A 23910-nucleotide genomic window follows, 5' to 3' on the forward strand; every position below is an offset into this window, starting at 1 on the left:
TTCTGCTGTTTTTTTAATCCTATACCTGTCAATCTGTCTTTTATCGTGTTTTCCATTTTAGTTGCTGTTTTAACCTAGTGCCTCGCTGTGCATTCCTAATGTAGTCTGGGCGCTGATGACCATTGTAGTTGTGCGCCCTAAAACAAAAAAAAAAAAAAAAAAAAATTGCAGCTGCTGTACTGGTCTGCACGTGCGTCGTACAAGTGTGGAGGGTGCTGTGTAAGGTGGGCTCGGTGGCGCCGTGTTTCAGGACCCTCCGCCATGTCGTCAGCTGCTGAGGTTCAGAGGATGGCGGCCGTGGACCTGGGCGCCCTGCTAGATGCGGGCGAGGGCGCGGTCATGACGCTGGTGGCAGGAGAGACGCGGCTGGCGGCGCACCGTGCGGTCCTGGAAGAGAGGAGCCCCGTGTTCCGAGCCATGTTCCAGCACGACAAGCTGGAGGCCAGCTGTGGTGAAGTCAGAATCGCGGACGTGGAGGGCCCGGTGCTGAGGCAGCTGCTGTCTTACATGTACACCCTGCAGGCACCCCAGCTGACCGACACGGCCCGGGAGCTGTTAATGGCAGCCGACAAATACGGCCTGTCCGCGCTGAAGGCCGCCTGCGAACAGCAGGTGGCGGCACAGCTGGAGGTGGAGACGGCGGCGGCTGCAGCTGTGCTGGCGGTGAGGCACTCGTGCCCCAGCCTAACTGCAGCCATCGTCCACTTCATAAGGGCCCACGACTACAAAGCAATGGCAACACAGGGCTGGGCAGACGCTGTGCTCGAGTACCCAAAAGACATGGTCGAAGTCAGTCGGCTGCTTCGTGAGCCACCAGCAGAAGCCAGGTGAGCCCGGGGCAAGACGTTATTCTGTCTTTAACAATAATGTGTGTGTGTGTGTGTGTGTGTGTGTGTGTGTGTGTGTGTGTGTTGTGACTCTCTCTCCTTACAGCTCACAATGCTGTCATTGGCCTGTCATGACTGGTTTATCAAAGCTCCATATTCAGCTCTTTTTGTTAGCAGTTATGTTAAGTAAACAAATCATTGAGGGGATAATTTCAATGGTTACGGAATCTGTCTACATTTGATTAGTTCTCTTATAAAGCATGTGTAGAGCCCACTCATGTAGATTTTGGCATCAAGTCATTGAACAAAACTACTAAATTGTGATCTGCATCCGTATCTGCTTCTGTGTACACCTTACAGTCCAGTGTCTGATTTCTGAATCTCTGCCTGAAGATGATGGTATGTAACTGAAATCTTCACATATCTCGCATCGTTTCCCAAGTGTACCACCACCTCTTGTGAGTCTCAAAGAGAGTATTTGCTATTGCTAGCTGAAGTTTATTGTACATCTCAACTAGTCTTTCTTCTCTCTCATTCCTAGTACCAGGTCCGTCTTCTCCTGTAACCATTTCTTTTACTCTTTCCCCTACAACTGCTTTTTTGTCCCCCCCGACTATTAGATATTTATCTCCCTTTACGTACTGGATTAAGTGTTGAGTATCATCATATAGTTTTTCTACATCTTCATTGTCACCTTGTGATGTCGGCATGTATACCTGAACTCTCGTTGCTTGTGCTGGTGTTGGTTTCCTGTCGATTCTGTTGAGAAGAACCCTGTCACCGACTTGTTCACAGTAGCTCGCTGTCTGCCCTAGCTTCCTACTCATAATGAATCCTACTCCTGTTCCGCCATTTTCTGCTGCTGTTGATATTACCCCATTCTCTTCTGGCCAGAAGTCCTTGCCTTCTTTCCATTTCACTTCAGTGACCACCACCACATCCAGATCGAGCTATAGCATTTCCCTTTTGTTATTGTCTGGCTTTCCTATTGCATTCAAACTCATTACAATCCACGTCTTGACTCATATAATGTCATCATTTTGTTGGTCATTCAATCTTTTTCTCGTGGTTACGGCAGTCTCCCCAGGTATCCAAATAGGCACTAGGTGCCAAGATCGTCATGATACTTTTGTCAGTTATCGGCCACATCTCCTGTTGATGCACTTCATGTGTCTAATGCAGTGGTTTCCATTGTCTTCTGCATCCTCATGCCTTTTATCATTGTTGATTCATCTGCCTTAAGTGGAAGCTTCCAAACCCAATGGCAAGAGTGTCCTGAACCTGTCTGCTCCACCACCCACTTTTGACAAAGATGTTGACTGGGGGTCTCAGGATTCTTTCATGAGTACTTGCATGGTGAGCACGGGGTGCCAAGCTAGTGCAGCCTTTCTTCTTTCCTGGGCTGCATTTCCTTGCCCTTACCCTCCTTTCCTCTCCTTGCTCCTTTGCCCTCTCCTTTCCCTCTCTTGGTGTCCTTGCTTATGTTGGTCCCGCTATCCTCCTGGTTATGTTGGTTTTGTAATTTGGCTTTGTTGCATAATCACCTCATCCTTTTGGCATTCCCTGGTCCCCCTCTGGGGATTGGCCTCCATTACTAAATTTCTATTGCGTCGTGTGAGCCATTTGGGTAAGAGCACCTTACCTAGTGTCTCCGACGTTTGCCCTCCTAGTTCATTCAGCCTGTTCTTTCACGTCGTCGTCTGATGATAGGGTGCATAGCCTGCTCGGTAGCCAGCCCGTGTGGTGGGGTCGCTAGTACCCTTTTGGTTGAGCCCCCTGAACACACAGGGATCACACTTCTGATATCTGTGCTGTGACCACCTCAGGTAAGGCTAGCAGTGGTAGCTTGTCATCCTGGTGCATTCGATCTCCCGGCAATGGCTGCTGTGCCAGACGGCCCTCGCTGTGGCTGGGTGGCGCACGTGAGGAGAGCCCCTGATTGGAGTGGGTGATATCAGGGAGGGCACTGCATACAGATCCAGAACTCAGGCCATTCTTTTGCGGCTGTCTCTCCCCGTGGAACTGATTCTTTTAGTGCTGCTTCTCCTGCCCCTTCGGCCTTCCCTCCCGCGGCTACACCCTTGGAGGAGCGTCAGGCCCATCGGCTAGGGGTGAAACCTTTTCCCCGCTATCTGGTTTGCACCAGGACTGACGGAGATACTTTCAGCAATGCCAAACCTTTATTTTTGTGGAACACATTGAAGATAAGTTTGGGGAAGTGGACTCCCTGAGCAAGGTGCGGTCGGGTTTGTTGCTGATCAAAACCGCTTCAGATGCCCAGTCTGCAGCTCTTCGTGCCTGTAACCATCTTGGCACAATTCCTGTGTCCATTACCCCCCCCCCCACACCAGTCTCTAAATATGGTACAAGGTGTGATTTTTCACAGGGACTTCATCCTTCAAACTGATGAGGAACTTCGGAACAATCTTGAACAATGGGGTGGGGTGTTCACTTTGTTCGGCATGTTCAGAAGGGTCCGAAGGACAATCGCATTGATACTGGTGCCTTTGTCCTGGCCTTTGAAGGGGATACCCTCCCTGAGAAAGTAAAGATTATTGGTTATTGATGTGGCATAAAGATTATTCTTTATTGATTTGGCGTGAAGCCGTACATACCACCTCCTACGAGGTGTTTTAAGTACTTATGTTTTGTTCGCAGGCCCCTCTCTGTGGTGACTGAATGTCCGCTCCATGAGGGGAGTTCGTGTGTTCCGCCTCCTGTGTGTACTGTCATGGCAATCATTTGATCGTTTAACCGACACTGAGGCTCGTAAGAAGTAAGCATGTCTTCAACCAGTGTCCATGACGCTAGTTCTGCTTTAGTTCCATTTTCACCCCTTCCTCACCCGTCGTTACCCCAGTCCTGAATCCCTCTCCTCCCCCCCTCCCTTGTGGCTCCCACACCTCTGTGCACTGTTCCCCCCTCTCCAGCCAGAGAAGTGTCCCACGTCTTCGGTGTCTGCTGCTCAAGGGCGCCCCTCCTGGGATATCCCTTCCAGGCCAAAATTATGCTGCCACGCAACCAATGCTGCCACGCGATGACTGCGAGAACCACGGTTTGTGGGGCCCCCAGGTTGCCCGATCTCTTTCTGTTCCCGATCTTGCTGCAGATGGCTCCTTTATGCCACTCAGCTCTCCTCGATCTCAAACAGAAAAGAAGAAGAAACATAAGTCCCGGGACAAGGAGCCTCTGGTGTCTCCAGAGGTCCCATCCTTGGCTTCGCAACCCGATTCTGACTTGTTGTTCATGGATGTCACCCCCTCCTTGTCGGTGACAGTTGGTGACTGGCTTTAGCTTGAATCATTGTTCTATGGTTATCCAATGGAATTGTAATGGGTATTACAATCACTTACCGGAGTTGAAATCCGTTATTTCGTCTTACTCTGGAGCTTGTTTGGTTCTACAGGAATATAATTTTACTGATGATCACTCACAAACCCTCTCTGGGTTCCGTGTTTTCTGTCGAAATTGGGTTGGCCCTGTGCGGGCAACTTGTGGCGTTTGTACGTTGGTCCGTACAGACATTGCTAGCACGTGGATTCCTCTTCAAACTACATTGGAAGCGGTTGCTGTTAAAGTCCACCTGGACGGTTTGCAATCTTTATCCCCCCTGACAACACCTACACCTGCTGGCATAACAGCCCTTCTTCTGCAACTTGTTCCTCCCTTCCTCCTTCTAGGGGATTTTAATGCTCACCATCCCTTTGGGGCAGTGCATTTCCATCTAGACGAGGTCTTCTCATAGACCAGTTTCTTGCAGACCACGACTTGTGCCTTCTTAATGATGGCTCCCCTATTCATTTCAGTGCCAGTCATGGTACCTTTTTGCCATTGATCTTTCTCTTTCTTCTCCCTCCCTCTTCCCTTCATTACACTGGTCGCCACATGACGACCTTTGTGATTGTGAGCATTTCCCATTGATTCTTTCACTCCCTTCCCGCTCCCAGATGGGCAGGCTACCTCATTGGTCTTTCCAACGTGCCGATTGGCGTCTATACACTGCACAGGTTGTGTTTTCTCCCTCTTTGTCAGGTTGTATTGATGATGTCCTACATGAAGAGTGACGTGATTGTTTGCGCTGCTAGTTTTGCTGTACCTCGCTCATTTGGACCATTTCACCGCCAGCAAGTCCCGTGGTGAAGTACGGCCATTGCCATTGCCATTGCCATTCGTGATTGGCGTCGAGCTTTGCAATACCTTAAGAGGCACCCTTACATTGCCAACCTTATTACCTTCAAACGCCTTCGTGCTAAAGCTCGTTACTTAATCAAACAGAGCAAACGGATATGTTGGGAATGCTTTGTTTCTTCCCTCGCTCCTACTGTCCCTACGTCACGGGTATGGGCTACACTTCCCTCTCTCCAAGGTTGCCACTGGCAGTCCACCCTCACAGGTGGTCCCAGATGGTCTTCGTACGGACCCGCTGATTCTCGCGGAACATCTGTCGACCCATTTTGCAACAGCATCATCATCATCAACCTCCTAACCAGCATCTTTCCTGCACCAGAAACAGTGGTCCGAAGCTTCCACCTTACATTTTACCCGTTGTCAGTCAGAATCTTACAATGAACCTTTTATGAATGGGAATCTCTTTTCACATTTTCTTCTTCTCATGATACAGCTCCTGGCTCAGACTCAATTCATAACCAACTGCTTGAACATCTCAGTGCTCCACAACGGCAACATCTTGTCCAGTTTTTAACCGTATTTGGCTCCAGGGTGACTTTCCTTCTTAGTGGAGGGATAGCATCATGGTTTTGTTTGTCGTAAGCTATCGGCCAATTATTCTGACAAATGTTGTTTGCAAGTTATTTGAACTGATGGTAGCCCGTCGGCTCAATTGGGTCCTCGAATCTCGGAATCTATTGTCATGTTACCAGTGTGGCTTCTGGGAGGGACGGTCTCCGATCGATCATTTACTTATTAAGCTTGGAATCCCCAGTTCGACAGTCTTTTTCCCAGCACCGCCATTTGGTTGCAGTATTTTTTGACCTTTGCAAGGCTTATGACACGGCTTGATGCCATTACGTCTTCCTTACACTTAATCAGTGGGGTCCACCCCCCGATTTTTATCCGCCAGTTCCTGTTCTACCGATCGTTCAGGGTTCGGGTTGGTACTGTTCTTAATTCTCCATGGACCCAGGAGACTGGCATCTCACAGGGTTCTGTATTGAGTGTACTTCTTTTCCTCATTGCTATCAATGGACTTGTGGCTTCTGTCAGTCCTTAGGTCGCCCTTGCTCTGTATGTGGATGATTTCTGCATTTGGGTTTGTTCCTCTTCAATGGCCTCTGCAGAGCAGCAGTTCCAAGGAGCTATACGGCATGCCTCTGCATGGACCCTCTCACACGGGTTTCAATTCTCTCCTTTAAAATTACGGGTGGTACACTTCTGTCGCCGTAGTACGATCCACCCTGATCCAGAGCTCTATCTCGATGCACAACGATTACCTGTGGTCCCACAGTTTCGTTTCCCAGGTCATCTTTTTGACAACTAGCTCACTTGGCTGCCTCATATCAGACTTCTGAAGAATGTTTCCGTAAACTCAGTCCTTCACTTCCTTGCCCACAACTCTTGGGGTGCAGACAGCTCCATCCTTATCCGCCTTTATCGTGCTTTAGTGCTGTCTCGCTTGGACTATGTCGTCAAGTTGGGCTGTCTCGCTTGGACTATGTCGTCAAGTTGGGCTGTCTCGCTTGGACTATGTCGTCAAGTTGGGCTGTCTCGCTTGGACTATGTTGTCAAGTTTATGGTTTGGCTGCTCCTTCCACACTGCACCTGCAGGATCCGGTCACCATTGCAGTATCCGTGTGGCCAGTGCTGCCTTCCCTACTAGCCTTGTTGATAGTCTCCTGGTTGAAGCTGGGATCCCCCCCCTTTCTGTTTGGTGGTCCCAGCTTCTGGTTTCTTATGCAATCGCTGTCTGTTCCTCTCCCACTCATCCTTCCTTTTCTATCCTGTTCCCAGCCCATGGATGTCACCCATCTGATTCCCGCCCTCTGGCAGGTTTACCGGTTGGGATCCCCCTTGCGTCTCTTCACCGTGATTTTCAGCTTCCTTCTGTGTCCTGTTTTCCATGCTCCCTTCCCACCACCCCCTCTTGGTTATTTCTTCTGCCCCAAATTCGGATGGATCTCCGCTGAGGTCCAAAAGAGTCCATCCCCCCCCCATGGTGTTCTGTTGGTTTTTCCGCCAAATTTTATGGGAGTTTCGGGATGTTGTTTTTTACACCGATGGCTCTAAATTTGTTGACCGTGTGGGATATGATTTCATGTCCTCTGTTTGCACGGAAAATCATCTGCTGCCACCTACATGTGGGGTGTTTACTGTGAAATTGATGGCAATTTCCCAGGCCCTTACCTTTATTAAACAGTCCCAGCACAACCGCATTTTGTTATTTACGGTCTCAATGAGTGGCCTTGTGGCTGTTGACCAGAGTTTATCCCGCCATCCCTTGGTCTCGGCCATCCATGACCGTCTCGCTGATCTTCACTGTGCTGCTTGTTCCGTTGAGTTCCTTTGGGTCCCTGGTGATGTGGGTATCCCAGGTAATGACCTTGCTGATTGTTTGGCTGGGGGAGCAGTCACTCCCCCCCAGTTTTCTGTAACTCCTGCAGTGGATTTACGGTTTCACATCAAATCCAACTTCGCACAATCATGGGCCAACTCTTGGGTGGCTACCTCCATGTCTAATAAACTTCGTGCGATTAAGGTGACACCTGGCCTGTGGCGTTCTTCCTTCCGCCTCTCTCAAAAGGACTCGACCACACTGTGTTGTCTCTGCATCGGCCATACCAGGCTGACCCACAGTTTTCTTTTGCGTAATGAGCCACCCTCACTTTGTGGTTGTGGAGCCCGTAACCCACATTTTGGTGCAATGCCCCCTTCTTTTGTACTAAGTACAGATTTCCCCATGCTTTACCTTTAACCTTGGATGAGGATTTCTGGATAGTTGAACTGGTTCTCAGTTTCCACTGGGAAAGTGGTTTTTATTCTCAATTTTAAGGTTTTCAATCTCACTTTGGTGTTGGGGCATGACAGTGAGGGTTGGGGTATCTCCCACTGTAAGCTGTGTTTGGAGATTCCCGACTCCCCTCCTTGGCCAAGATCCTCTTTTATTCCCCCTTTTACTCTGTTTTTATCACTTTTTAGAATTTGTTAGTCTCCTTTTGCCATATGCACTTCTACATTCTAGCGGTTGAATGCTTTCAAATAGCAGGTAGTCTTGCCCCTGCTGCTTCAGACGTGGGATATTTCCTGCCTCTAGCATAGCCATGGGGTCGCTCTCTTGCTGACTGCACTCATTTTGTTTTTACCATTGATGACATGACTGCTCTTTTACATTTTTTAGCCTTTTCCCTTTTATCGTTCTGACTTTTATGAGATGTCAAACTGTCTGAATGGACCACATTTGTAACAAGGGACTGATGACCTTGCTGTTTGGTCCCTTCAACCCTAATCAACCAATAACCATCCAGTCAGATATCCAGTACAGAAGATGTGAGCGGAGACAGTAATTCAGTCAGCACAGTACCGTGGTCACACACAATGCTGGGCCTGACAATCACAATCTCGTCTCTGTTCCAGGTATGGTGTGCTCTAGTTACCTCACTGTACTTGATGCTGGAGGGGCAGGTGTCAAATGTCTACCCTTCTGCCAGGGCTGCAATTCTCTCCGACATTACTGGAGACCACTCCAGTGAATCACATTAGTTTCCTCGCACTAGGATGCGGCAGATTATATTTCCTATCTGTCTATTTGAGTCTCCAGCATGTTCCACACTGTCAGTATTGGTGTGACGATTAGATCCAAGTATTATTTGTTACCCTCTGCCTCTCAGATTCATATGCTTCATATTAGGACTTCCTTTTCTTTTTGGAGTTTCTTGAATGTGTTACACTACTGGTAACTCAACAATTTATAAACATTGTTCGTGAAACAATATTACCTAGCCTGTGTAATCCATTTTTTCTTCTAGTGGTAGCCTGTACTGGAATCCTATGTCTGTTTTGTCCAGCTTAATTTAACATGAAAATTGATGTTTGAGGAAGAAGTACATCACCTCTGCTATCAAGAGACATTACATGCATATATGGTTCTGTCTGCTTTAGTCAGAAGCAAATTTTGAAACAACTCTTTTGTAAGTTTTACAGTGTAGCTGTTGTAATTCCTGGCCATCATCTCCTTCATTCCCTCAGGCGTCAAAAAATACTGCATGTTAGTTATCCACTGTTAATCTAAATGGCAGTTTATCAAACAACTCCTGTGTATCTGTGACAAGCTTCATGTGTTTTTCATTGTACGAGGGTCGTTCAATAAGCAATGCCTAAAAATTTTTAAAAATGCCATTAATATACATAGACAGATGTCCTTGTTGGTGCCTCCCATTTGATGTTTTTTGTGTGCCATTGCAGTTTCGAACCATTCTGGCAGATGGCAGAGCAGTAGTACAGCGTCAAAATGGCGTCTGCATATGAGATCCATTACAAGCAGCATGCTGTTATTGAGTTTTTGTGCGCAAGAAAAGAAACCGTGGTGAACATCCATAAACGTTTGTGTGCAGTGCGTGGCAATGCTGCAGTTGATAGCACAGTTGGGCAACGGGTGGTGAAAGTTGCACGCTCAGGAAATGCAGAAACAAGCTCCACGATCAGCCACACTTGGGACGTCCTGCCACAGCAGCTGCTCCAGACATGCTGAATCGTGCAGATGCCATTATTCGTGCCGACTGGTGCATCAAACCTTGACAGTTGGCTCTACAGTTGTCGGTCAGCATTGGAAGTGGGTCTGCAATGATCAGGACTCTCGGCTATTCAGATAGAGGTGCTCGCGATGGATTCGATTAACGCTCACTGCGGGCTACACGATTCAAAGAAGGGCCATTTCATCTGAACTATTAGAGCGTTTCGAGACCGACGGAGACGCCTTTCTCTAACGGATTATTACGGGGGACGAAAGCTGGGAGCACCACTTTGTGGCAGAAACAAAAAGGGAGTCCATGCAGTGGCGTCGACCTTATTAGTGACAAAACAAGACATTAGAGACAAACCCCTCTGCCAGAAAAGTCACGGTGACAGTCTTCTGGGATTGTGATGGCGTCATTTCTGTGGATGTGATGCCAAGAGGGTCAACCATCAATTCAGGGCCATATGAGAAGACTCGAACACGAGAACCGTTACCGATGTGTTCAATCGGACAAGAATCCAGCAGAAATCTTGCTCTAATATGATAATGCACGCCCACACACAAGTCCGAGAGCCCGGGAACGCGTTGCCTCATCCACGCTACAGTCCGGACCTGGCACCCTCGGAGTTCCATCTCTCTGGGCTGCTTAAAGATTTTCTACGGAGAACAGACTTTGAAGAGGACGAGTGTGTCAGTCTTTCAGTGGACACGAGCAAGACGTGTCGATGTATGTCACCAAATTCTGACTCTTAACAATAAATACATTATGGGGAAAAAAAGTGGGGCATTACTTAATGAACGATCCTCGTAAGTTAACAGAACTTGACAGATTGTTTCCCCTATGTCCCCCCTCCTCTCCCCCCATTATGGGGAAAAAAGTGGGGCATTACTAAATGAACGACCCTCGTAAGTTAACAGAACTTGACCGATTGTTTCCCCTATGTCCCCATCCCCTCTCCCCCCTGTTACTGATATTCAGCTTCCATACATTAGGTTCCAAATAAACTCACAAGCAAGTCACAGCTGGCTGACTTCAACTGCTTCCAAAGTTCTGCTCGGCAGTTGCCCTGTCAGTGCAGCACAGTCGCTGTCCCCTATGTTCGGGCTGTGGTTCGCGCCCCACTCTGAACAGTCGCCCCCTGTTTGCAGCGCGGGCCGTGGCTCCAGCAGTCCCAGCACCGCCACGCGGCCACTCGGCGACCCCGGACGCTCTCCTGCCGCGGCTGCCCGCCACACTCCGCCGCCACCAGATGCGGCCGTCTCTCGCCTGCGGTGAGTGCTGCCGACTTGTACACTCAGTGCCGCATCAACCAAATGTTACACTAAAAAGATCTAATTTAAGCATTTTTGAAATTTCCGATAAAGCTGAACTTACAGTTGTCAGGAAACACTATTTCTTCATTTAATAGGTGTGTTTAATGTAACTGCTGCTCTTGATGGTGTTTACATATCTTAGAAATTAGTTCCGAAGGAAGTGGCCTAGTAGCCACTGTCAGTGCACTGTTATTCACTGAAACCTACATGTCACGTCAATGAGTATACAACTGTGTGGAAGTTCTCACAGGGAACCTCTTGAGAGCGAGATCACAAATTCAGTCTTCAGTGAGGCTCATCAGATAGTATTAACAGTTGTGATGGGGAAAAATATTAGCTGCTAATGTTTCACAATCTTCATGAGGGCTACAGAAAGTGAGTGTCCATGATGTACAGAGATAAACCTCCTATGAGACACACGTATTACACATAACAAAATAGACATCGTCGACATTAGAGAAATGTTCAGGACAGATAATTAACTTGAACAACAAGCACCAAATGAAAAACAGCGTGTCCCGGTGGTCACAAAGGTTCACACCATCGAGATCGAAGGTGAACACTGTCGTGGACCTTAAACCGTGAAACTGGTCTTCCTTCGAGGTGCACGTTCAGATAATGCGATAATACGTTTTATAGGCACAGAACAAACAAAACATCTAGAGGCAAAATCTTCCAGTGATACAAATTACAATATTGCACTCCTTTCAGGAGGGATAGTTTACTCTGAGGGACTATCATTTTTATACGCAGACCAGGAACGATCAAAAGAAACTTGCTTTAACCAGTCATTGGTCAGAAGCAGTGCTCATACTGCATTTGTAGTTCTCTTATGCCTATTTTCCTGCTCTCGTTTGCTTTGAGGTAACTACTACCTACTGCCCTTGCAAGATGGCGCACACGAGAAACAATCGTAGGGGGCAGAGCACCTCCAGCTTGTCGCAGCACAACAAATAGATTTCCAACAAATTTACCGACTAGATTAACATTCGACATGGTTGTGTACTGCTGTGTTAAGGCATTGATATTACGAGAGTGAGATTTTCACTCTGAAGAGGAGTGTGCAGAATTTGGAAGGTAGGAGACGAGGTAATGGCGGAAGTAAAGCTGTGAGGACAGGGTGTGAGTATTTGAAATTTCGTTACCTGATTTTTTTCAGTTTTATAGCACTGTTTCAAACTATGCCAGTAGTATAGGCTTTGATATGGGACACCACATGTTTTTGACTTGAAAATATTTCGACATGTTTTTGACTTGAAAATATTTCGACATGTTTTTGACTTGAAAATATTTAGACGTGTTTTTGACTTGAAAATATTTAGACGTGTTTTTGACTTGAAAATATTTAGACGTGTTTTTGACTTGAAAATATTTAGACGTGTTTTTGACTTGAAAATATTTAGACGTGTTTTTGACTTGAAAATATTTAGACGTGTTTTTGACTTGAAAATATTTAGACGTGTTTTTGACTTGAAAATATTTAGACGTGTTTTTGACTTGAAAATATTTAGACGTGTTTTTGACTTGAAAATATTTAGACGTGTTTTTGACTTGAAAATATTTAGACGTGTTTTTGACTTGAAAATATTTAGACGTGTTTTTTTCTGAAAAAATATTTCCACGAAGGTTTCTTCTGGAAAAATATTTCCACGAAGGTTTCTTCGGGAAAAATATTTCCACGAAGGTTTCTTCTGGAAAAATATTTCCACAAAGGTTTTTTGTGGAAAAACGTTTCCACATATATTTTGTAAAAAATATTTGTCTTATAAAATTTCCACTTAAATATTCTGTTACATATTTCCAATTTCCTTTTTAAAAATTCGCCGTTCGGCTTGAGAAAACTGTATCGACAAGACTATTTTCATCATTTTCACATGTTTTACACGTAAAAATATTTACATAGTTTCCGCATAAAAAATTTCCACATCTTCCCACTGCAAATTTTAAAACATTTTGTATAAAAGTGTGGTCCTCTCTTTAAACTCACATCTTTTTGCGCAAAAGATGGCAGCCACTTTTTAGCAGTCACTTTTTTGCGAAATTGTGGCGATTTTAAGTAAGGGCAGCGGTATGGCACGAACCCACATTTTTTAGACGAAAAGACGACAGCCACCTTTCTGCAACTACTTTTCGCATCCACTCTTTTGTGGCCACTTTCTTGACATTTCCAAGGAGCGTTCGAGTCGTCACTCGGCAGGCACTTTTTCGTGGTCTCTGTTTAGCTACCACTTTCTTGCGAGCGCATTTTTGCAACGACTATCTGAAACAACACTCGACAGTTGTGATGTGCTTAAGTCACCTCAATTATTTACTGGTTGATAGGTGTCTCTTCAGTTATCTCTATTTTATCATCCAGCAACAATCTGTACCAACAATCAGTATTATCAATGCATTCTGTAATCTCGCAGAAAGCATAGCTGTATTCTATTTATACAAGCGGATTTTATTTCATTATTAATTGATAACCCCCAGGGAAGTGTATCGATTATTCTGTAATCTCTTCTAAAGCCATAAGCTTATCGTAGTTACAGTTAAATTCCTTACCTATAGCTGTACTTACAAAGTTCTTTGTTTTCTTGTGTATGGGTATTATATCATTGGTTATGACTTTGTCTTGTGAACCATGTACCAGCTCGGCCATTGTTTCCATATTCAAAACCTTCAGCACTACGGTAGTTAAGAGTGAAGCCTTGTAATTTTGGTAGTCTGTTTACCTCTGTACGTTTTGTATGCACAACTTTTTGGTCCTGTTCCTATCCATTCAATACCGTAATCATCTTTACCAAACTCGTCAGTCAATTCACAAAGTGTGCAACCTGTTTCTACAGTATTCGTACCATCGTCAAGATAAACAAGTGTCGGTGTTGTAGGACACAATTTTATCACCTAATCTATCGAGCATATCGTACGGCCTCATTCTAGTGTTGGAAGTGGTGAAAGTGGACACAAATAGGTTGGTACAATCTTAGACATAGTACTGATATATAACTTGGATTACACAGGTCTGCGACATAAAAATCGTTCCAAATTTATCAAGTGGTTTTCATAGTGTTTTCAACATCGATTTCAGGGAAATTGGTGAAAAAATTCCATCACGTACAGTTATTTCACAAACGTCTTCTCTAGTTTTAGCTTTTTTCGATATTTCAGCACTCTAGTGAGTTTGAATTTTGGTTTTTAGGGTCTCCGTAAACTGTTATTTAGCCGTTTTTATACTAGATGTACGCAAAATAAGAGTAATCAGGCGAAACCAGCAGTATTTTCATGTCAGTGCCTGTCTGCCGCGATGCCCCTTCCCCCGCCATCACCGAGCAGTGAGCTTCTGCTGTTGTCCTCCAGTTCACAGTACCTCTTCACTCTGTGATGTTGTTGCTGGTGCTTTAAGTTAGTGACTGTTTCCTTGTGCTGTGAAGTTGTTCTATGGACAATGGCTACCAGAGGATATATAAATTCGCCACATCGCTTGTGCTACATTTGTGGTAACTATACCGTTAAAAAGCAACAAAGAAACATTTCCGATTTTGCTGAAAAGGTATAGTTCGCCTATTTTTGTATAAAGTTAGGTGATCAAGATAAGCCTTGGACCCCACACAAAGTTTGTTCAGTGTGTGTTGAAGAACTGAGGCAGTGGTTTCAACGTAAAAAGCAGTCCGTACATTTTGGAATACCAATGGTTTTGAGGAGCCCAAATATCGTAGTGATGACTGCTATTTTTGTTCTTGCAGTGCAAGAAGACAGAGATCGCTACGATTCTGGCACAACTGATCCCGTTCCATTCTCACAAACTGAACTGAACGATTTAGACCTAAGCCTTTCTAAAGAATCGGCAGAGGTTTTAGGATCTAGATTGAAAGATAAACATATATTGGCACCAGGTAGATCCTTTTCTTCGTATCGATCGAGGGAAAAAGAGTTTGTATCTTTCTTCCCTCAAGAAGGTGACATGGTGTTTTGCAGTGATGTTCCCCCTGGACTTATGGCATGTTTCAAAATAGAATATGCTCCTGATGAGTGGAAACTTTTTATTGATTCTTCAAAACAAAAAAGCTTTAAAGCAGTACTTCCACACAACAGCAATAAGTATGCTTCTATACCAGTTGGGCACTCGGTTTACTTAAAACAATGTTGCGCAGGCCTTGAACTGGCTTCAAGCAAACACTGCTATTCAGACCACAAACGGACATTACGTGTGGATTTAAAAGCGATTTCAATGCCGTTTGGTCAACAAACGGCTCTACAAAGTTCCCTTGCTTTTTCTGTGAATGGGAGAGATAGAAAGCAACACTACATCAAAAAAGGTTGGCCCTTCAGAAAAACCTTACAGGTAAGGGTTAAGAACGCTGATAGGAAAAGCCTTGTGGATCCCAAAAAGGTGTTACTTCCACCACTTCACATTAAGTTGGGACTGATGAAACAATTTAAGACATTGCCAAAAGAAGGGGAATGCTTCAGATAGCTTTGTGGACAGTTTCCTGGTTCATCAGAGGCAAAGCTAAAGGAAGGAATCTCTGTCCGACCAGACATTAGGAAACTAATGACAGATCCCAAGTTTGTGGACAAAATGGAAACATAAGAAAAGACAGCATGGACATCTTTTAAATTAGGTGTTACAGATTTCCTAGGAAACACGAGAGATCCAAACTAAAAGACAATTGTCGCAGACATGCTCTACAACTTTAAGAATCTGGGCTGTAACGTGAGCATTAAAGTTCATTTCCTCCACTCGCGTCTTGACTACTTCCCTGCAAACCTTGGTGATGTAAGTGAAGAGCAGGGCGAAAGATTCCATCAAGACATCCAAGAAATGGAAAGAATATATCAAGGAAGATTGAATGTCAACATGATAGCGGACTACTACTGGGTGATAAGTGGTGATCCTCAACGAGCCCACAGCTGGAGAAGCAATAAGAGGAGCTTTGACAGAAAGCGAAAGCGTTATTATAATGACTTGTGAGATTAAAGAGAAGTGGAAGTGTGCGGGAAATATAGTTTAGAACTTATTTATAAATAAAATAAAATTTTATTGTTACTATACTTAAAAATACTCCTTTTTCTGGGAAAACCTGACGTTACAGAAAAAAATTGGATTGCATTTTTGAAATTGGTGTTAAAAAGTACATAAGTCAGTTATCAAATTTCAAGCAACTTCCAAAAAAATATTTTTTTGCAGACCTGTGTTATTTCTTCGTTGATCGGTATGACATTAGTTCTCTCTCTTTTATTTCGAGTAAGAGCTCGTACAATTGCTCAGTGTTGTCTATAAATTCTGTTTGACACATTCTGTCTCTGGCCGAATTTTCTGCTGAGGGAATTGCACATTTTGGCCACAGCCCGCTTGCCAGCGTTCGGTTCAGTATTGTTAATGTCATGCGTGATGTCTTGCTTTCCCTCGATAATTCGACCGTATTCTTCTTTAGACTTCTCATTACCATCCCAAGGACTAGTTTGACCTTCATGAAGGTTTTAACGTAGTTTGTGAACAGTCAATTACTTTCCCATTCAAAGTGCCACACCTCGTAAATTTCCTGTATTGTGCAGCCTTCTTGATGGCTTTGTTGAGCTCTATAGTTGTCATAAAGTTCGTACGAATGCTCACTCATAGTCACTATGGTTGCAACTACTATCAGGCTTTTCTTCTACACTTTTCGAACATAGAGCAACTGGAAGCACAGAGTGGTACAAGCCGTGAAGCACAAGCACTTTGCATTTAACAAAACGAAATCATTCGTCGTCATATTTTTGTGGCCTCAGTATCTGTACGGGATGACCAACATATAATCGTCGTAAAACATCGCTGTCGGATATAGCCTGCCCGTGTCTATATATCGCAGCTTCTTGCCTGAAACCTTGAATTTAGCAGCGTTTGTTCTTGCTCCAAAAAAGACATCTCTAGGATTCAGGGGTTCTATGACATTTACGTTCTCTTTAGAATTATTCCACTTAAAGCTCCATATTTCGACACAGTTACAACTGGTGTACCCTAACTCTTGTGTGAGTTCTAAGAGATACATGGTTTCATTGTTGACCGTTGTCGATAGTATCGGGCGAATAACACACTAGACAGCTGTGCCAGAAGCAATTGTGATACTGGTAAACTGTTTTTGTGTTTGCGTACTAGCTGTCAACATTTCCGCCACCTTTTGTAACTTCTCCACAGCTCAATGCATTTCGTACATTAGGAAACGAATTTAACCACACAATTTACTCTTCGCTGAACATTTCCTTCTTTTGATGTTTGACTACAGCAATTGGGTTCAATGTATTCTGACCTGTAAATAGCCATAGAAACACTAAAAATTATGTACTGGAAAGGATCAATGTTTCTAATATCCAGGAAATATCTCCTAAATTCAAGGCAGCTGCGGCGCAATATGTCGTCAGAATGGAAATACTCTGAAAATTCCTTCTGGAAGTCAAACCCGTAATTTTCACCCACTTCCTGAGCGTGCCATTCTAAGAATGCTTTTCTAGCCTTACATATCACAATGTCAACACCATAGTACTTGTTTGCTGGAAGTCGCCCTACGTAATTTTGATTTGCTTATTGAAGAAGTGTGGAAAGTAACCTTTTTTTCAGCTCTTTCAGACTGAATGTCTTGGAAAACCTCGCGAGATTTCCTAGGATACCATATTTACTGGAATCTAAGCCGTACTTCCGGTTTTTGTAATTCAGAAAACCGCCTGCGGCCTAGAATCGAGTGCAAAGTAAGCGGAACTTCTGAAAAATATTGGTAGGTACCGCCACAACTAACTTCTGCCGTCAAATATATGTGGCGCTACTCAGGCATGCTTTGCAGGCACAAAGATAAATACTGGTGCCAAAACCTCTGCGTTCGTAAATAAATTAAAAGAAAAGGTAGAAGAATGTGAACATTATGCCATGTATTCCTTTGTGTTTGCTGCTGTCTCACTGAAATTCTGTCTGCCTAATAAACTACGAAGCTAGAGTGAGACAACAGCAAATGCGGAAGAATATACATATCATGTCATGTTTATATTCGTATTATTCTTATGCTGAATAGTGATAGTCAGAAATGAATCTCAGCAACTGACTAGATTTTTAAATCTAAGATGACTTTGATTTCTGTGCAGAATGCAATGCACTAAAGAGGCGTCTGCCAAGATTTTCAAACGGAGAAAATTTTTCGCTAAACTCCAGTTCACAACATCTTCTCTCATACGCTGTCTATTATTTCGTTCTTGTTGGTATTTACCAAACAAAGCAGCAGTGTAAGTAACAACAAATAGCAGTCTCTTGCCATTGTTTCCTGTGTGAGACAATTTCTCTTTTTCTTTTTTATTGTAAGCCACGGAAGCGCGCACAAAAGCAAGCCATGCCGCAAGCGGCGACTGGTTGTAAACACTCATTATCAGTATGCGACAAACAATGCATGACACAGTACAAAAATGCATTTCCAGCTTAGAGTGACTTAAACACCTATAACAAAGAGAACAGCACTCATCAGATCAAAGCAAAATAAGCAATCCGTTCAAATCAGACGAAATATGTGAAAAAGGAAGGGTATCTGTATAATGCCTGACACACAGCAATGAATGTTTAGAGAACATAGTTGCGTGGAGATAGCAGCGATTGCTTGTACATGATTACTTACTGATATTATAGCTTTACAGTGTAAATTGCCCTGAAGATGACCCCATCTCAGGTTGAAACCGGTTGGCGACAAAATAATGTGGCTGTGAGTGTCGCTTTGATTAATTGACGTAGCAATGGCTACTTGGTAAAGCTTAACTGTTAAGCCTACGACTCGGACCACACTACTGTAGCTGTATCTTCATCTATTCGGCTTCAATTGTGTCTCACGTTAGGGTGGTCAAAAACTTTTCTCTCCCCTTGAATTTAGAACCCCAAATTTCAGGTGCAGCTTAGATTCGGAAATTTTTTTTTTCATTGATTTAGTCTCATTCTTCGAGTGCGGCTTGGATTAGATTCGACTGAATACGGTAAGGTTTATGCTGTCAGTTATTCCGAGCCTTGTTGTTGTCTTGAGGCCTTAGGGAAGGTATTTCTAGCACTACAATCTTCGTTCCTTGGTAAATGGTTTTGATCTTAATTCCGTTATTGACACAATACTGTAAAATAAAGTACGAATCATAAGTCTTTGTATTGTGTGCTATACACGTATAGCCCCTGTTACTGTGTGACAGCAACCATTCGCAAAATTTATTGTTTCTAAATTCGTATGTGTTTCCTTTGAAGTCTTGCACAGCCACAAAGTTTGGCGTGTGTATGCCTGTGTCTTGTTCTGCTCTGAAATCGGAAAAGTAGTACCTTTCTTTGTAAGTGCATTTTTAAATTTTTTAGTGCCACTCCCATTGCAAGTATATTTATTATTGCAGTAACCACCACATCTTTTTCTCCTTTGCATGTAGCATTTGTTTTCACTAACCTTCACACGCTCATCGCCGCAATTTTGGCAATCAGAGAAGCCAGTTGTCTTCCGAGGCTGCTTCTGTGTTATTTTTTTACACTTTTCGCACTCTAAAATCTTTTCACACGCTCACTTGTGATTACCCATGCATTCTTTACCAAAACAGTACAGTAGAGGCTTGATAGTGCGAGTTTCCAATAATCCGAGCCTCTTTAATAAAAAAGAAAAAAAATAGAGGTTGCCATGATCTACTTTCTTTTTTTCACTGACATGATAAATAATGAGAGAGTACAGCTCAGTGACGAAGCAGACAACAATTCAGTCAACACCGACAGTTAGCTCGCTGCCATGTTGCACGAACATCTGTCGTCAGTATGGCACGAAATACCCCGACTGCTGCCGGCTGCTACCGATCAAAACTGGGCAGTTCATACGCTGCTGTAGTTCCCAGCACCTGTACTGTACAGTGCTGTGTGTCGTTTTGTTTGTTGACTGTGTGTTCTGTTATTGTAGAATTTAAAAAATCATAAGTGTCGAAAATTTGTCTAATGAACAAATATATAACTGTGACGAAACTGGGCTAAATTTTAAAATGTTACCAGCGAGAATACTTGCTTCTTGTGAAGAAAAAAGTGCTCCTGGGCACAAAAATAGCAAAGAGCGGCTCACAGTTATGGCAGCTTCAAATGCAACTGGAAACCACAAACTAATACTAGTTGTGAATGGGAAGTTTGGCAAGCCAAGAGCATTCAAGAATGTATCCATCTCAGCTCTTCCAGTTGTGTATACACATGAGAATAATGCCTGGATGAACCAGGAAATCTTCAAGAACTGGTTTTTTAACTCATCTGTACCTGACTGCAAGAATTTTTTAAAAGGAAGGGGACTGCCATGCAAAGCAATTTCGCTCACGGATACTGCGTCCTCATGTCAGAGTGCAGGAGAACTGCAGTGCGACGGTATCCGCGCCTTGTTTCTCCCACCAAACGTCTCCTGTCTCATTCAGCCCACGGATCAGGGCGTTCTGGAATGTCCAAAAAAAAAGTATCGACGGCGATTGCTACAGTCAGTGCTGCATTCCGAAGACAACGAAAGTATTGTAGGAGCTTCGAAGAAAGTGATTTTGAAGGACGTCGTGTACTGGATTAGCAAGTCTTAGAGCGAAATAGTCAGAAACAATTTCTAAGCCGTGGAGGAAAATTCTATAGGAAAGTATGCCGGACACAGAAACTGAAAATTCACCGGAGGACGACGATCAGCCACTGTGTAATTTAATCAGAAGATTGCCAGGCTGTGAAGAGGCAGAAAAGGTGGAAGGAGGCGAGTTGTTTAATCCGGACCAACAGTTGGAAGTGACAGACTCTTTTGTAATTGACACGGCTAACATTCGACGGCAGTGCGAGGGTGACGAGGCAGCGGCTGCACAGGTGGTGAGTCACACCGATGGCTGCGCTGGCCTCGAGGCCGCCATATGCTCCGTGGAACAGCAGCCTGAGGCGACACCGGTGGCGTCACACTGCCGCGAGCAAACGTCGCAGACACCTCACTATTACTTGGCCCCCCTGTGGGTCCGGGGATTAGAATAGGCCCGCGGTATTCCTGCCGGTCGTAAGAGGCGACTAAAAGGAGTCCATCCCCCTCACGGGGGTCGTTAGCGCCTGCGTCCGGAGACGGACGGTTCCACGACCTATAATCGTGGTCTTTTTGGTTTTTCACTTCTCGTTTCTTCCTTCCTTTTGTTGGTTCCTTTCTTTGCTCTTCTCCACCTCACTGTCTTCCTTACTCTTTCCCTTGACTTCTCCTTGCCTTCTCATTGCCTTTTTCTCCTTGCCTTCTCATTGCCTTTTTCTCCTTGCCTTCTCATTGCCTTTTTCTCCTTGCCTTCTCATTGCCTTTTTCTCCTTGCCTTCTCATTGCCTTCTTCTCCTTGCCTTCTCTGGTCTCCGCCTCGGCGTTTGAGACAGTCTGTCCTCTTTCTCCCTCTCTCTCTTCTTTTTCCTCTTCTTCCTTCCTCCCTGTGCGTGCCTGAAGGCCGACCCACGCGTTCGCACGCGTAGCCGGTGACGGGGTAACGCGTAATTCCCCGCCCTGGGTAGACATGTAAGGCACGCGCGTACCCCCTGGTAAAGGCCAGGCCCGGGGAGGGGTGATTGCCTGAGCTGATACCTTCTGACCATGCCGATTGGTCCCTCCGTCTGTTTCTCGGGAGGTGTGACCTGAGGTGTAAACATTCACCTAAGGCGGGAGTGCCCTCTGAGAGGGTCCCCACAAGGAAGGAGCGCGCCATCGGAGACGCTGGCAATCATGGGGGATTCCTCCGCAATGGATTCTACTCCATCTCTTTCGACTTCGACCCAAAAACGGAAACGTGACCGGCCAACAGTGACAAAAGTACTACCGCCTGTCCCACAGTTCCTCGTAGTTTCTCGATCTGAGGACGGAAAGGATTTTTCTTCTGTCAACCCTTTCGTTATTCAGAAGGGCGTAGATGCCATAGCCGGATCTGTCAAATCTTGTACCACGTTGCGTAACGGCACCTTATTACTAGAAACTGAGAGTGCCTTTCAGGCACAAAAACTGCTTCGGGCCACCCTCCTGTACACGTTCCCTGTCCGGGTGGAGGCCCACCGAACTTTGAATTCGTCTCGTGGTGTAGTCTATACTAGCTCCCTCGACGGATTGACTGACGAGGAGCTTCAATCATTCCTCGCTGAGCAGGGCGTGACGGCTGTCCATAGGGTCATGAAAAAGGTCAACAATGACCTTGTACCGACCCGGACAATTTTCTTGACCTTCGATAGTGTTAAGCTGCCATCGCGCATCAGGGCGGGCTACGAGGTTATTTCTGTTCGCCCCTATGTCCCGACACCTACGCGCTGCTACCAGTGTCAGCGTTTCAACCACACTCGACAGTCTTGTTCCAATGCGGCTAAATGTGTCACTTGTGGCAGGGATGCCCATGAGGGTGACTGTCCACCTCCGTCTCCTCGCTGTGTGAACTGTCAGGGTGACCATGCCGCATCCTCCCGCCACTGTCCTGTCTATAAGGAAGAACGCTGTATCCAAGAAATTCGAGTCAAAGAGAAAGTGTCCACCTCGGCTGCTCGCAAGCTATTGGCTAGTAGGAAGCCCACGCTGCTCCCAGCGGGGAAATACAGTACTGTCCTCGCCTCTCCTCGGACTACCCGGGAGGTAGCAACCCAGACATGCGATCTGACCTTCAGCACCACGGTCGTCCGTTCGGCCAGTGCTAAGATCGCGCGGTCGACGTCTCCTCTTCCTCCCATCACCCCACAGACACGAGCACCTTCCTCAGCTTCTGCTAAGACGAAGACATCGAAGTCAGATGCACGGGCCTTCAAGAAGGAACCATCCCGTGCAGACTTCCTCCGTACCTCGACCTCCCAGCCTTCGACAGGTACTTCCACTACACGTCCTTCCAAAAAGGCGCATAGGAAGCACAGTTCTCCTTCTCCGCCACGGCGCATTTCTTCTCCTGCGCCACCCAGCGGTTGCCGCCCCAGGCCGTCATCCGTTTCGCCTGGCCGCACCGCTGGTAGCCGTACATCTGGCCGTTCACTGGCGGAGGAAGCTCCCCCTCCCGGCCATCCTCCCGAGATGGCCGATGACCCTATAGACCCAATGGACGATGACTGTCCGCCTACTGATAGCGGCGGCAGTGCTCGCTCGAAGCCAGGCCCTAAGCGGCCTTCGAGGTGACCACTTCTCTCATCTTCCTTTTGTTACGATGGCACTTATTCACTGGAATATTCGCAGCATTCGCTCCAACCGAGAGGACTTGAAGTTGCTGCTCCGCTTGCACCGTCCGCTCGTCGTAGCCCTCCAGGAAATGAAGCTACGCCCATGCGATCAAATTGCCTTGGCACACTACACCTCTGTGCGTTTTGACCTACCCCCTGTGGTAGGTATCCCAGCTCATGGAGGGGTTATGTTGCTGGTCCGGGATGATATTTACTACGATCCCATCACGTTGCACACCGGCCTGCAGGCAGTTGCCATCCGCATTACTCTTCCCACTTTTACGTTTTCCTTTTGTACCGTTTACACTCCATCGTCATCTGCCGTTACCAGGGCAGACGTGATGCAACTTATTGCGCAGCTACCTGCACCATTTTTGTTAACTGGAGACTTCAATGCCCACCATCCCCTTTGGGGCTCTCCAGCATCCTGCCCGAGGGGCTCCTTGTTAGCAGACCTTTTCAACCAGCTCGATCTTGTCTGCCTCAATACTGGCGCCCCTACTTTTCTTTCGGACACATCTCACACCTATTCCCATTTAGACCTCTCTATATGTACTCCCCAACTTGCACGCCGGTTTGAGTGGTATGCACTGTCTGATACATATTCGAGCGACCACTTCCCGTGTGTTATCCATCTCCTGCAGCATACCCCCTCTCCGTGCTTCTCTAATTGGACCATCTCCAAGGCAGACTGGGGGCTCTTCTCTTCCAGGGCGACCTTTCAGGATCAAACCTTTACAAGCTGCGATCGTCAGGTCGCACACCTCACGGAAGTCATTCTCGCTGCTGCTGAATATTCCATCCCTCACCCTCCTTCTCCACGTCGCGTACCGGTCCCCTGGTGGACCGCAGCATGTAGAGACGCTTTACGTGCTCGTCGACGTGCTTTACGCACATTTAAACGCCACCCTACAGTGGCGAATTGTGTCAAT

At 45.7% G+C, this 23910-nt stretch overlaps 1 protein-coding gene across 1 annotated transcript in view; it reads left to right on the plus strand.

Annotated features, from left to right (window-relative positions):
- The first annotated feature begins 261 nt into the window (after nucleotides 1-261).
- Nucleotides 262-23910, plus strand: part of LOC126427161 (poly [ADP-ribose] polymerase tankyrase-1-like) — a 57684-nt gene continuing 34035 nt past the window's right edge. The window contains exons 1-2 of the mRNA XM_050089386.1: nucleotides 262-827; nucleotides 10663-10785. Coding sequence (XP_049945343.1) covers nucleotides 262-827; nucleotides 10663-10785 — 689 coding nt within the window. The remainder of the gene's footprint in view (nucleotides 828-10662; nucleotides 10786-23910) is intronic.

This window comes from Schistocerca serialis, chromosome 11, assembly GCF_023864345.2.
Source record: "Schistocerca serialis cubense isolate TAMUIC-IGC-003099 chromosome 11, iqSchSeri2.2, whole genome shotgun sequence".
Taxonomy (NCBI): Eukaryota; Metazoa; Arthropoda; class Insecta; order Orthoptera; family Acrididae; genus Schistocerca; species Schistocerca serialis.